This window comes from Micromys minutus (assembly GCF_963924665.1).
Source record: "Micromys minutus genome assembly, chromosome: 3".
Taxonomy (NCBI): Eukaryota; Metazoa; Chordata; class Mammalia; order Rodentia; family Muridae; genus Micromys; species Micromys minutus.
The window spans coordinates 80,471,705-80,484,839 of record NC_137972.1 but is presented as its reverse complement, the minus strand read 5'-3'; the positions used below and the strand labels follow the sequence as shown (position 1 = coordinate 80,484,839).

General features: G+C 40.4%; 1 protein-coding gene across 1 annotated transcript in view; it reads right to left on the bottom strand.

Moving 5' to 3' along the window:
* The window catches only part of TICRR (TOPBP1 interacting checkpoint and replication regulator), a gene marked incomplete at both ends in the record, with an annotated part of 38,692 nt that overhangs the window by 3,387 nt on the left and 22,170 nt on the right, over positions 1 to 13,135 (bottom strand). The window contains 7 exons of the mRNA XM_080914288.1: positions 1,429 to 1,586; positions 1,710 to 1,841; positions 2,389 to 2,447; positions 3,851 to 3,941; positions 6,410 to 6,571; positions 8,196 to 8,253; positions 12,957 to 13,053. Coding sequence (XP_080770414.1) covers positions 1,429 to 1,586; positions 1,710 to 1,841; positions 2,389 to 2,447; positions 3,851 to 3,941; positions 6,410 to 6,571; positions 8,196 to 8,253; positions 12,957 to 13,053 — 757 coding nt within the window. The remainder of the gene's footprint in view (positions 1 to 1,428; positions 1,587 to 1,709; positions 1,842 to 2,388; positions 2,448 to 3,850; positions 3,942 to 6,409; positions 6,572 to 8,195; positions 8,254 to 12,956; positions 13,054 to 13,135) is intronic.

Sequence of the window (13,135 nt, the reverse complement as noted above, 5' to 3'; positions counted from 1 at the left end):
CAACAACAACAACTTAGAAAGGCCACTCCCAAACCAAAAATTCCCCTCCTTTTTATTAACAATGTAGCTAAAACCTCTACGAAATGGGGAAGTCAAATACCTATGTTTCTATAACACTACTAGACTACCGGTCTCAAGGGAAGCCCAGTCTAATAGGTTTTTGTGTTCAGTGAGGTATAGCACACAGGAGCAAAGGAGGCTGTGAACCCAACTGAGGGACAAGGAAAAAATGACTTATGAACCAGGCATAAAGAATGGATGCAAAAAAAAAAAAAAATACAAAAAAGAATGGATGCCATTCTGGGGCCAACAGAATAGCTCAGTAGACAAAAGGGCTTCCCATGTAAGACTGGCAACTTAAGTTTGATCCCTGGATCCCTCATAAAGGTAGCAACAAAAGACTAACTCCACAGAACTCCCCTCTGACACACACATGTGTGCTATGACATATGCATATGTCACACACACACACACACACACACACACACACACACACACACACACACACACGAGAATTAATAAGTACTAATAGAAAAAAAGAATGGGCATCTGTAAGGGAAGAAAGTAAACTAGAAAAGTGGGGCAGAGGGGATTTTATCAAGTGGGGAAGCCTCAGGCAAGCACATGAACTTGGGGAACCCCTGAGAACATGGAAGACTGCCCTAGGGAGACTGGCCTTGGTCATGTAGCTCTGTGGCATCCTCTAACAATGAAGCAGTTTCAGTACTTTCAAACCAAGATAATCATTTCTGAACACAAACTTTGCTTTAGCAAGGCTAGATGGCAGATGGACCTTTCAGAAAGACCAGTTTGATCCAAATTAAGGATGGCTGATAAAACATTCTAGGTAGAACTAAGTGGGGCTGGGACTAGTGTGGTGAGCACAAGTCTGTAAATAAGACAGGCTGGAATTCACTCAGTGGCTTTGTCCTGAAAGAGACACAAAGAGCAACTACCAGGTTTTGAACAGTGATGGGCAGTCAAATGAGATTGGATGGAAGGTACAAACTAGAAAAGCCTCTGCAGTGATCACACATGGTAGATGCAACCATGGAAGTCAAGAACACCTCTATCTCTTCCCTGCTGCCTTGACCTCAGCCAAGCCTGCTTGCTGCTTTAAGCTCCCACGTTCCCAGTAACCACTCATATGGCCACCCAGGCTTTTTTGGTTTCTTTTGAGATAGGTTTTCTCTGTGTAGCCTGGCTGTCAGGGAATTCACTATATAGACCAGGCTGGGCTCACAATTAGAGATTTTCCTGCCTCTGCCTCAAGTACTAGGATTAAAGGTGTGTCCCACGCCACCGTACCCCTGACCTTTTATTCTCTACAGATCCCCGGTTTTCATTTTCTACTGGACACTTGATTCCTCAGCCATGTTTCTATGTTCCCCAACACTGCACCATTTTAAACATAAAAGCCTTTTATACCTCATAAGCTGTAGATATTTCAGAATCCAACATGCTTCTTGAGGACCTCTTAATTCGGTCTGAACCCTTCTTGGAGGAGCTGGGTACCTCAGACAATGCTCCAAACAGAAGTGTTTTAGGAGACCGAATACTTTGAACTGGAAAATTTTCTCTTTGGTCTGCAAGTCAAAAACAACATTTAATTCTTCCTCAAGACTTGCACTCCCAAATGGTATACTTCTTTTTCCTAAAAACATTCCACCAAGTCAACAGACCCGTGCTTGACAGCCAGGCCTCATTACCTGACTTCTGCTGGAATGAGTGGATTCTTTGCACACTTCGAGACTTTGGCTGAGATACAGAATAGAAGGAACCAGAATTTGTTCTGCTAAATGACAATTGCTTGATTCGAGGACTTCTTCTCAAATTCATTTCTGCAAAACCAGAAGCAGAGCAGTTAAAGAGGAGCACCTTCAGACTTAGCATCTTCCCATGGTGCCTAAGCAGGCATTGTTCTGTGACCAGACTCAACAATCTGAAGTGTTTCTGAAGAATCTACAAGAGACTGACATACAGTCCCACCAGGATAAAAGACCAACCCATGAGCTTGTTTGTTTTACAAGTTTCATAAATGGTCACCTTGAAGCATGACAGAGAGAACAAAAAAGTACAAATAGTGTGATTTTCATACAAAACAGAACTCTAGGTTTGTTTGTTTGCTTTGACAGGTTCTCTCTCCTCTCTACCTATGCTTGCTCTGGGACTTTCTATGTAGACCAGGCTTGCCTTGGACTCACAGAGAGCCACCTGCAAATGCCTCTCCAAAGTGCTGGAGCTGGGATTAAGGCAGTGCTACCATGCCCAGTGCAACTAGGTTTTCTATAAGCATATTTCTGCAAACCATTTGAAAATATGCTGTGTGACAAACACAGGAACACTTTTGGAGAAACTAGATCAAATACAGCAAAAGGATGCACTCACCATCCTCTTTCTCAGGAGACTCTTCAACTACACGGATATCAGGACCAGGATCAGAGGACCTTAAAAAGAGCAACCAGAACATAGTGAATGCACTCATTACTCACACACTAAAGACATGACTGGGTGGTCTGGCTCAGGGAGTAAGGTGCTTGTGCTAAGCCCAACAACCTGAGTTCTATCTCCAGACCCACATGACAATCTCCACATACACTGTGACGCAAGTACTTTCTCTCTTTCTCTCTCTCTCTCTCTCTCTCTCTCTCTCTCTCTCTCTCTTTCTCTCTCCCTCTCTTAAAATATTAAAATATAAAAGGCAACAACAAAACACATTAAAGATAAAAAATATCTCAACTAACAAGATTATGAAAGTATCTGGATGTGACAATATTGGCATTGGTAAGTCCTTACATCCACAATTATTGTGACTTTTGTGTGTGAATAATGGGAACTGAACCACGAATTTTGCACAAGCTAAGACTGTACACTATCACCAAGCTATGCTCTAAATATATAGAATTATGGAGAGTAAGAGGGTTAAAACTTTTTAATATTAGATTTAAAGGCTGGTATGAATTACTCTACATGGGTACTGGATCGTTGAAACTGAACTCAGGTCCTCTGTAATAGACTATGCTCTTAACCAGCTTAGAATGCTTTTATTGTACAAAGTATTTTGATGATATCAAAATTAACTTAAAGTAGAAGTGTTTTTTTTTTTTTTTGTCCATTATTGCATTAAAAAAAAAAAGGTTCCAGCAGTAATGGTTACACTTCTGTCGAAAGCTTCAATGTCTGTCAGCTTGTCAAGGACTTCTGACTGACACTTTCACTTCTCACAATTATCCTGTAACGTTCACAAGTGTGTAAAATCTCCATTACCAGGTGGACTTGTGACAATATATAGTAGATGCATTTCCCCCATTTGTATTGAGACGTGGAAAGAAAGACAGTCCAACTGAGGACCTGAGCTGCCTGGGTTTTGTTTTTGCTGCTTACATCTTAGATTGGGTGCTGGAGAAGCTGACACCACAGATACCAAAAGGTTAAGACAACATTTACTCCCAGAGAGATGGGAAAGGAACAGAAATTAGCCTAGTCCAACTAGTGCTACAGAAAAACAAACTACATCTGTACCTCTATCAAAGGTTAGCTGGATCTCCAACCTTCCCTGTCAGGAAAAAGGACTCACCTTTCCTGCCAACAGGAGAATGCAGAAGATCTATTTAATGAAATACTGATCAATAATAAAAAGTAGTGGATTGACATTGGCAACATGCATAAGTCTTAAAATAATTATGCCTAATGAAATAGTGGAATAGTGTATACTGTTTGACTGTCAATAAAATATAAGCAACAGGTTAAGAATTAGCCAAGACATTCAAGAGAAGGCACAGAGATGCCTGTGAGAGGGTGCAGAGGGTAGCCTGGAAGTATGAAGAGATTTGCTAGGGCTGTTCCTCACCTGCCCTTGATTTGTCTGTGGAGTAGCCTCCTGGAGATTTGCTTGTGGACTGGGGTCTCGGCCACACTCTTAGTCAGCAGTTTGTGATAACCTAAGATGCAAAGACAGTGTTGACTCACTCAACCTTCTCAGGCAATAGCAAGGGAAAGGGTAGTATCTGAGCTTATATGAGGCTTATTACCTAGCTAGAGAGGATGCTAAACTCTAAGCTAGATTCTAAGCCTTTAGGGCTCAACAGAATACAGCAGTTCATCAGCCTGATAAAAAATGACACAAGCCTGCCTGATGAATGTCTTAGACAGAGGTGGATCTCAGACATAAGTCAATGTCAATATTTTAAAAATCCCTGTGAGATGGCTAGACACTGGATCAGCTTCAGCCTTCAAACAGCAATGGCTTTGATTCACAGCATCTATCAGTAGATTGATTGTTAATTTTTCAGTGCTTGTGTGCATGTGAGTACTGTTGCTGGTGGTGTCTAGAGGCATCAGATCTCCCAGGAGCTGGGGTAAGAGATGGTAGTAAGCCACTCAACATGGGAGCAGGTCCTCTGGAAAAGCAAGAAGTGCTCTAAAGCACTGGGCTATCTCTTTAGCACCCTATCAGTAGACTTAAAGGGTTAGGTGCAGCTTTTTCTAATCCGTTTTGAACCCAGACATTTATGAATTGCTGGTACACAATGATAAAAGATAAAAATTTCAGTGTTACACACAACAGGGAATGTTTTACAAAATAGTAGGTTGGAAAAAACTACAAGTAGATCGCTACATATCTCCAAAAGCAAGTGTCAGTAACCTCTGAGGGCTGGAGTCCAGTCAACACAGCTACTTCATTATTAATTGTCAATAGCTAGCTCATAACAAAAACCAAAAGGGTGCAAACAATATAGGATGTTAATTTCCCATTAACAGAAAAAAGAAAAAACAACAACAAAAAAAGAAAAGAAAAGAAAAAAAAACTAGCAGAAACCAGCCCCAAAATAGCTTAGACCCTGAAATTATAGAAATGTTTTAACAAGTTGTCTAAATATGCTCAATGAGCTTATAAACCCATAGATTAAAAAAAAAAAAATTTAAGGGGCCAAACATGGTCTTACTTAAGACCAGTCTGGTCTACAAGCAAGTTTGCTTTAAGAAAGAAAGGAAGGAGGGAAGGAAGGGAGGGAGGGAGGGAGGAGGGAGGGAGGGAAGGAAGGGAGGGAGGGAGGGAGGGAGGGAGGAGGGAGGGAGGGAGGGAGGAGGGAAGGAAGGGAGGGAGGGAGGGAGGAGGGAAGGAAGGGAGGGAGGAAGGGAGGAGGGAAGGAAGGGAGGGAGGGAGGGAGGAGGGAAGGAGGGAGGGAGGGAGGAGGGAAGGAGGGAGGGAGGGAGGAGGGAAGGAAGGGAAGGAAGGAGGGAAGGAGGGAAGGAAGGCAGCCAGCCATATGGATGCATGAAAAATCCCGAATAATGACAATATCAACAGACATGCTAACACAGAAGGGGAAATCTCGCAGCCCTAGAGAGGCCTAGTACTACTGGCAACTAATGACCGCTGAGAGAGAGACTTAAGTCTCCACCAGGGAGTTAGTTGCCTCAGAGCTGGCTATCTGATACCAAGTGTTCAGCCCTAAACTCACAACAAGCAACACTAAACAAACTCATCAAGTTGTATTTATATTTATGTGCATATGTATCTACACATATGTAATGATAATAACTAAAGAAATGGAGACCATGAATCTGAGAGGGAGTGAGGGGGGAATATGGGAGGGGCTGGAGGGAAGAAAGGGAGGAGAAAATGATGTAACTATATTTTAATTAAAAAATTCCAAAAGATAAAAATAATTTGAAAAAGAAGGAAAAGAAGAGAGAAAGAAATCAAAGGTCATATAGCAAACCTGTGGTTAGCCTAGGCTAAATGAGACTTACTTAGAACAACAAAAACAAAAATACAGCTGGAACAAGAAATCCAATATTAAGGGATTTAATCATAGGTCTGAACATCAATGAATGTCAAAAAAAGTCATCCAAAATTAAACTGCCTGACCAGAAAAAAGGGGAAAAAAACAAAACAAAACAAAACAAAAACTGAAGCGAGACTGAGGCATGTGGTCCATTACAGCAGCATGCATACTACCACGTGCCTCATGGGAATTCTAGGTGAAAAGACAAAGAGACAGAAAACATTACTGAAGAAACTTCCTTAATCAGATGAAAGACATGGACCTAACCACTCAAGTTTAATGGACTCCAAGAAAGATGACCCCAAAGAGATCCATAATGAAATACCTTACTGTCCACACCAAATAAAACCAACAGAAAAAAAATAGTAATAATAAATAAAAAATGTTTAAAAAAGAAAAGCAAACAAACTAAAACCCAAAGTAAGTAGAGAGAGAAGGAAAGTGAGGTCCAAATGTCAATGGGGAAAAAGTTCAACTTTTCTCAAATGATCAATAAGATTTGCAAACCTTTAGCTAAACCAGTCAAGAAAAATCAGAAAGACTCAATTACTAATTTGAGGATAGAAATGGGCACAATGCCACCAGCAGATTTGTTACAAACTCTTTTGTATAGTTACCCTGAAATGTACTGCTTTTGGTCTTCTTGAGCTTGTCCTGTTTATGGTCTAGACTCTCCAAAGTTGACACAGAATGGCTTCGAGGTAGCCCCTTTTTCAGCCCCCTCTTTGAAGGAGAAAGCATTTCCTGGTTGAAGAGGTTTCTTCGGACTTTTGTCACTTCTGAAAGCAGAGAGGGAGAGATGGGAGACAAAAATCTTATGTTGGTGTCAACCCGAGTATGCCAGACCCAAACAGAGCTGCTTAGGAAAGTCACTTGGTAGCACATTCCCGGGGACCTCAAAACCACTGACCTTACAGGTTCTAAAAGTTTTTACATAGACTTTAGAATGAGGTAGTGCCCCAGCATCATTCTTCTAAAGATTTATGAGTACACTGTAGCTGTGCTCAGACACAGAAGAGGGCATCAAATCCCATTACAGATGGTTGTGAGTCACCATGTGGTTACAGAAATTGGATTCAGGACCTCTGGAAGAGCAGTCAGTGGTGAGCCTCCAGCCCCCCTCCCCCCACCATTTTTTGCTTGTGGATATAGTTATCTCAACATCATTGTTCAAAGTAATTAATTCCTCAATGAACTGTCCAGAATTATCAACTGAAACAATCCACGCTGGCGTGTTTATGTTTAAATGCTGGGTAGAGTTCAGCAGTGAAGCCATCATCTAAACTTCAACATTTTTTTTTTGCAGTATTTTTTCTAATAATGAATTTAATATTTTCCCCTAGAAATGTATTAAATGTTTCTATTTGTTAATCCTTGAGCAGAGCAGACACGGACAGATACCCATGACTCCAGGGACAGCCTGGCTTACATAATAGTGCCAAGCAGCCAGAACTAAATAATGTACGCTGCTCTTAAAACAAAACAAAACACGGGCTGGAGAGATGACTCAGAGCTTAAGAGCAATGGCTGCTCTTCAGAGGTCCTGAGTTCAAATCCCAGCAACCACATGGTGGCTCACAACCATCTGTAATGGGATCTGATGCCCTCTTCTGGTGTCTGAAGACAGCTACAGTGTACTTATGTAATAAATATATAAATCTTTTAAAAAATTGAAATGTAAATACAGAGAATATCCAATAAAACTATTTAAAAATGTAAACAAAGCATAGCCAATAAAAACAAAATAAATGTATAATAAATAAATTTAATATTTCTAGTGGCAAAAAAACCCCAAAAACCAAAAAACAAACAAACCCAGAAAATACATTATGAACTTGAGACCAGTCACCCACAGGTATGAACCCGTCATTGGCTACCTAATCCCAGGGGGTCAGTCCTGAAACCATATGCATATAAGCAAAACTAAACACACTGTGTATGTGTATGTTTAGATGTGTGTTGCACACACACAAATGCAACAATAACAAAGAAAAAGAGACCATGACTTCCAAAGGGATGGGAGGGCTCATGATCAGGAATAGAGTGGAAAAGGCAGGAGAAAAGTGATAAAATTACACTTCAATTGTAAAAAGGAAAGAAAAAGTTAACTTAAGAAATGTACTTTGGCCAACATACTTAAGCTCCTTTTGCCTAAAATAGCTCCACTGCCTCTCTCTTTTTTTACCTTGTCATTTTTCTAATTTTAGATTCCATGATAATGACACTTTAAAATATTTTAGGTCAGTTATTTACTAGTATTTTGAGGCTTTATGAACTATCTTGTCCCCTAAAACATTAAATTTGTATTTTTTTACCAATCATGATACAGAGCTGTAACATTAAATACATCCAATCATAATAAATTTGTCCATCCAGACTAGATGTTGAGAAAACAAAACATACCCTGTACCGTGTCTTTCCTTGGGAGCGGCAGCTGTGCGGAAGCCGGGTGGGAGTTCTCCTGGAGATGAGAAATGAGGATCAACAGGTACTCATTCAAGATAAAAAGCTAACAGTTCTACCTGAGACCCTCTGAATAGGGAGGCAATTCAGAGAGATGCACAGCACACACAGTGAAATACACTGAAGGCCAGGTTCCAAAGACTTTCCTCTACAGAGTAACAAGCACTGGGAATGCACATAAAAAGTGAGACAGGGAAATCACCCAATCAAAGAGAATATGAGGCTGGAGAGATGGCTCAGTGGTTAAGAGCACTGACTGCTCTTCCAGAGGTCCTGAGTTCAATTCCCAGCAACCACATGGTGGCTCACAACCATCTAAAATGAGATCTGATGCCCTCTTCTGGTGTGTCTGAGCACAGCAACAGTGTACTCAAATAAAATAAATAGAAAAAAAAAAAGAGAGAGAGAGAGAGAGAATATGAAAGCAGATAGAACACTAGTGTATACCACCAGATAGAGATATGTGACCTGTGTGTGCGTTCACGTAAAATTCAGAAGAGTAAGCACAGTAACTTAAATCTTTTGTTTTCTTTCATTAAAAACAAGAGATTCTCTATGTAGTCCGGGCTGGCTACATACATAAATGTGGGTACATTATAAACAAGCTGTTGATGTCCATTTTAGAAATACACAGAAAAGGGTCTAGGATTATATACAACAGAATATATATATAACTAGTATAGAGAAGAGACACTGTTTGAGTAACATGGTTTCAACATTTTGGTGATGACCACACATATATTCTATAGCCATTAAAAGGGGAAAGATTGATTAGGACACTGGGTTTTTTAATGCTTCTGCATCAAACTACTTTTGGCTTATTAGCCTAGTAAAGGAATCAAGAGAGTAAATTCCATATGCATATAAATAAGGGAATCATTTTTCAGGATTTTTCTCAATTTGCTTTTTTTTCTTAAGATTTATTTATTTATGTGTGTATGAGTGTTTTGCCTGCATGTTTGTATGTGTACCAGGTACATGCTCAGAGGTCAGAAGGCACTGAATCCCCCTGGAACTGGAATCATGAACAGCTCTGAGCTACCATGTGGGTGCTGGGAATTGAACCCAGGTCCTACATAGCTCCTAACCACTGAGCCATCTCTCCAGTTAGTCTGTTGCTATTACAATCATGCCATTTCTCATAATATTTTTTTTTTTTTTTTAAATATAAATAGCACTGGGAATTGAACCCAGGGTCCTGAAACATGGTAGGCAAGGACTCCTCTACTGAGTAACACCCTAGCCCTGTTAGGTCTTACTTTGAGACTGAGTCTCACTAGGTTGCTCGGGTTAGTCTTGTGAACACATTCGGAAAGCTTTGAATTTGCATTCCACCTGCCTCAGTGCTCCCTGTCCTGGGATTAGAGGCCTGCATCAGAGAAAAACTTGTCTTTCTGGAAGACTACATATAGTAGTCATTAGTTATATTTATTAGTAACATTTTCTATAATGATCTCGATCACAACTATGAAAATGAGTTCAACAAGAGGGACTAAAATACACAAAATCTGGATCAACTCCTGTTTAGAAAACAGAATGGGCTGAGAGATGGCTCAGTGGTTAAGAACACTGACTGTTCTTCCAGAGGTCCTGAGTTTGACTCCCAGTACCCACCCAGCAACTTACAACTGTTTTTAACTTCAGGCCTAACAGACCTAATGTCCTCTTTGGGAACCAGGAATAAATGTGCAGACAGACTTGCAGGCAAAATACCTGTACACATTAAGTAAGCAATCAAACAAGCAAGTAAATAATTCATGACTTGCCTTTTCTGTATAAATACATATTATCAACTTTTTAGTCAACCCTTTGTCAGTTAACCTTATTTACCAACCCTGTCTTCCACTTAACAAAGTAAACAGAGGCTGGAGAGTTTTGGCTCAGTGGCTAACATTATTAGCTGCTCTTGGAGAGGACTCAGGTTCAATTATCATCTCCCATAATGCCACTCACAAGTGTCTATAACTTTAGTGCCAGAGTATGATATCCTCTTCTGGTCTTTATAAGCACTAGGCATTCTCGTGGTACACTTCCATGCACACAGACAAAACACCCATACACATTTAAAAGAAAGAAAGAAAGAAAGAAAGAAAGAAAGAAAGAAAGAAAGAAAGAAAGAAAGAAAGAAGAAAACAAAAACCCAAGAGATTGTATGTAGAAGGTACTAGGATGGGATCCAAACCTTTCTTCAATCATTCTAATCTTTAGAAATTAATATATGCAAAGAAATTAATATACATGAATGTGATTTACATAATTAACAAATGCTACATTTACAATACCAATTCCCTGCTTCCTTAACTATACTGACCTTTCAAAGACCCCAGCCTAGTGGCAGTTGCAATTGACTTTAATCATAGCACTCAGAAGGCAGAGGCAGAGGCAGAGGCAGGTGGATCTCTGTAAGTTCAGGGCCTGGTCTACAAATCAAGTTCCAGGACAGCCAAGAACACACAGAGAAAGCCTGTCTTGAAAAACCAAAACTGGTCTAAAAAGCTGCAGGACAGTAAGAGCTACATAAAGAAACTCTCAAAAAAATAAAATCTCTCAAATTTCTTATATACAAATTTAGTATCTAACCCTTCAATTCAACAACTGTCATTATTTATGCTACCAACTAGCATGAGATATAGCCTTTAATCAAAATCAGATCCTCATCCCCATAAGTCTGCTCTGGTTTTGTTGTTGGGTCATACTATGTAGTCTTGGCTGTTCTGGAAATTATTATGTGGGTCAGGCCATCCTTAAGCTCAGAGATCCTCTGTCTCCTGAGTGCTGGATCTAAAGAAATGTGTCATCACATTCTAAACCATGTCTGCCTTGGAAAATCTAAAATAAATAAATAAATATTCAAAGACGGCTAGAAAGTGTAAATCACTATAAAACCTGGTGATAGCAGAGTTCTCCCAGCTTCTGTTCCTCTGCTTTTGGATTTCCTGTCCTTTAGTCATGACTGCAAGGTCTATAAGACTGGCATCTTATTTTATTCAGGTAAAGTGTGGTAAGAAAGTAAATACTGTGACCTCTAAAAGAAAGCTGCCTCCCATGCTAAGTGAAGTCTAAACAGGAGCAGCCACCACCACAGTGAGGATGCTGCTGAAGCCAGCTCCAGCTCAGACTTGGCCTCTCCTCAAACTGTTCATGTTCCAAAGTGTCACTGCATCTTGAGTCTCCTATCTTTCCTCAGCATGATGTTACTTACACTTACTTAGCAGACTCGAGGTACACTGCTTTGTTTCCCTGCACAGGAATATCATGTGCTGCCACAAAAAAACCAATTACCACCAGGCTTCATGTCAATGGCCAGCCCCCCCCCCCAACTTGCTACTGAAATGAAATGTAACATATTGAAAAGTATCTTTGTGGGAGATAGTGCATACAAGTGCAGATGCCCTTAGAGACTGAAGACTGTGATACCGGTGCTGGAGTTACAGGTGGCTGTGAGCTTTCCCAGTGTCCAAGTGTGGTTGTGAAAGCAACCACTGGAGCCACTGAAAGTAAGTACTCCTACCTCTGAGCCATCTACCTCTAGCCCCCATTCCTAGCTTTTACTTTACTATGAATATCATAGTCTTAGTGTTTGTTTGCTCACAGATATGTGTATTTGTGTAGGGACAGGTCCACATGTGTGTATGTGAGCACCAGAGAATAACTTAAGGTATCATTCTTTTAAGTGCCATCCACATTTTTGTTTTCCAGACAGGGTTTCTCTGTGTAGTCCTGGATGTTCTGGAACTTGTTCTGTACACCAGGCTGGCCTCAAACTCAGAGATTTGCCTGCTTCTGCCACCTAAATACTGGGATTAAAGGCACGCACCATCAGCACCTGGTGACATTTGTTTTTGAGATAGGGTCTCTTACTGATCTGAAGTAGCTGTCCAGCAAACCTAAGGAAGAAGAGAAGAACTCTGTCTCCCCAGTGGTAGATCACAAGTATGTGCTACCATGCTAGGTGTTTTATATGCATGGCAAACACCAACTAAACATGTCCCCAATCCCTGGCTTTTTGGATACAGGATTAGCCTGCATAGCCATGGCTATCCTGGAATTTGTTCTATAGATTAGAATGGCTCAGACACAACAATCTTCCGGTACCTGTCACCCAAGTGCCAGGATTAAAGGTGTGTACCATCAAACCAGTCTTTTTTAAAAAATGATTTATTTTATGTGTATTAGTGCTTTGTCTGCAAGTATGTCTGTGTGAAGGTGTTGAATCCCCTGAATCTAGTCAGACAGTTGTGACTTGCCATGTGGGTGCTAGGAATCAAGTCTGGTTCCTTTGAAAGAGCAGCTGATATAAGCCATCTCAACAATCTCATTAAACATTTAAATACTTCTACATTATCTTTTTAATGTAGAGTATGCAGTCTTCATGTATACCCACAAGCCAGAAGAGGGCATCAGATCCCTTTATAGATGTTCTTGAGTTCCACGTGGTTGCCGAGAATTGAACTCAGGACCTCTGGAAGAGCAGCCAGTACTCCTAACCACTGAGCCATCTCTCTAACCCCCAAAGATTGCTTTTGTTTTTGATTTTTATTGTCAATACTCTATATATATAAATACTCCAAAATCCAAAAACTCTGAAATGCCATTTGAGATAAGGTGACTTCCTAACAGGAAACATCACTGTCCCTCTGCACTGTCAACCCCAGTTAACAGGAGTAACAGTTAACCCCCGGTCTATGGGTGACTACTTACATTTCTAGCAGCTCTCTTGGATACTTTGGGGACTTCAATTTGTCGAAGAGTCTGGGAAATCTCTGCAATACTTTTATGTCTTATTAGTGCATTTTTCCTTTTAAAAATAGAAAATAGAGAACATACCAACAGAGTAAATATGTAGTTAGGTTTGAGTGAAATCAGCATCTAAATACGTC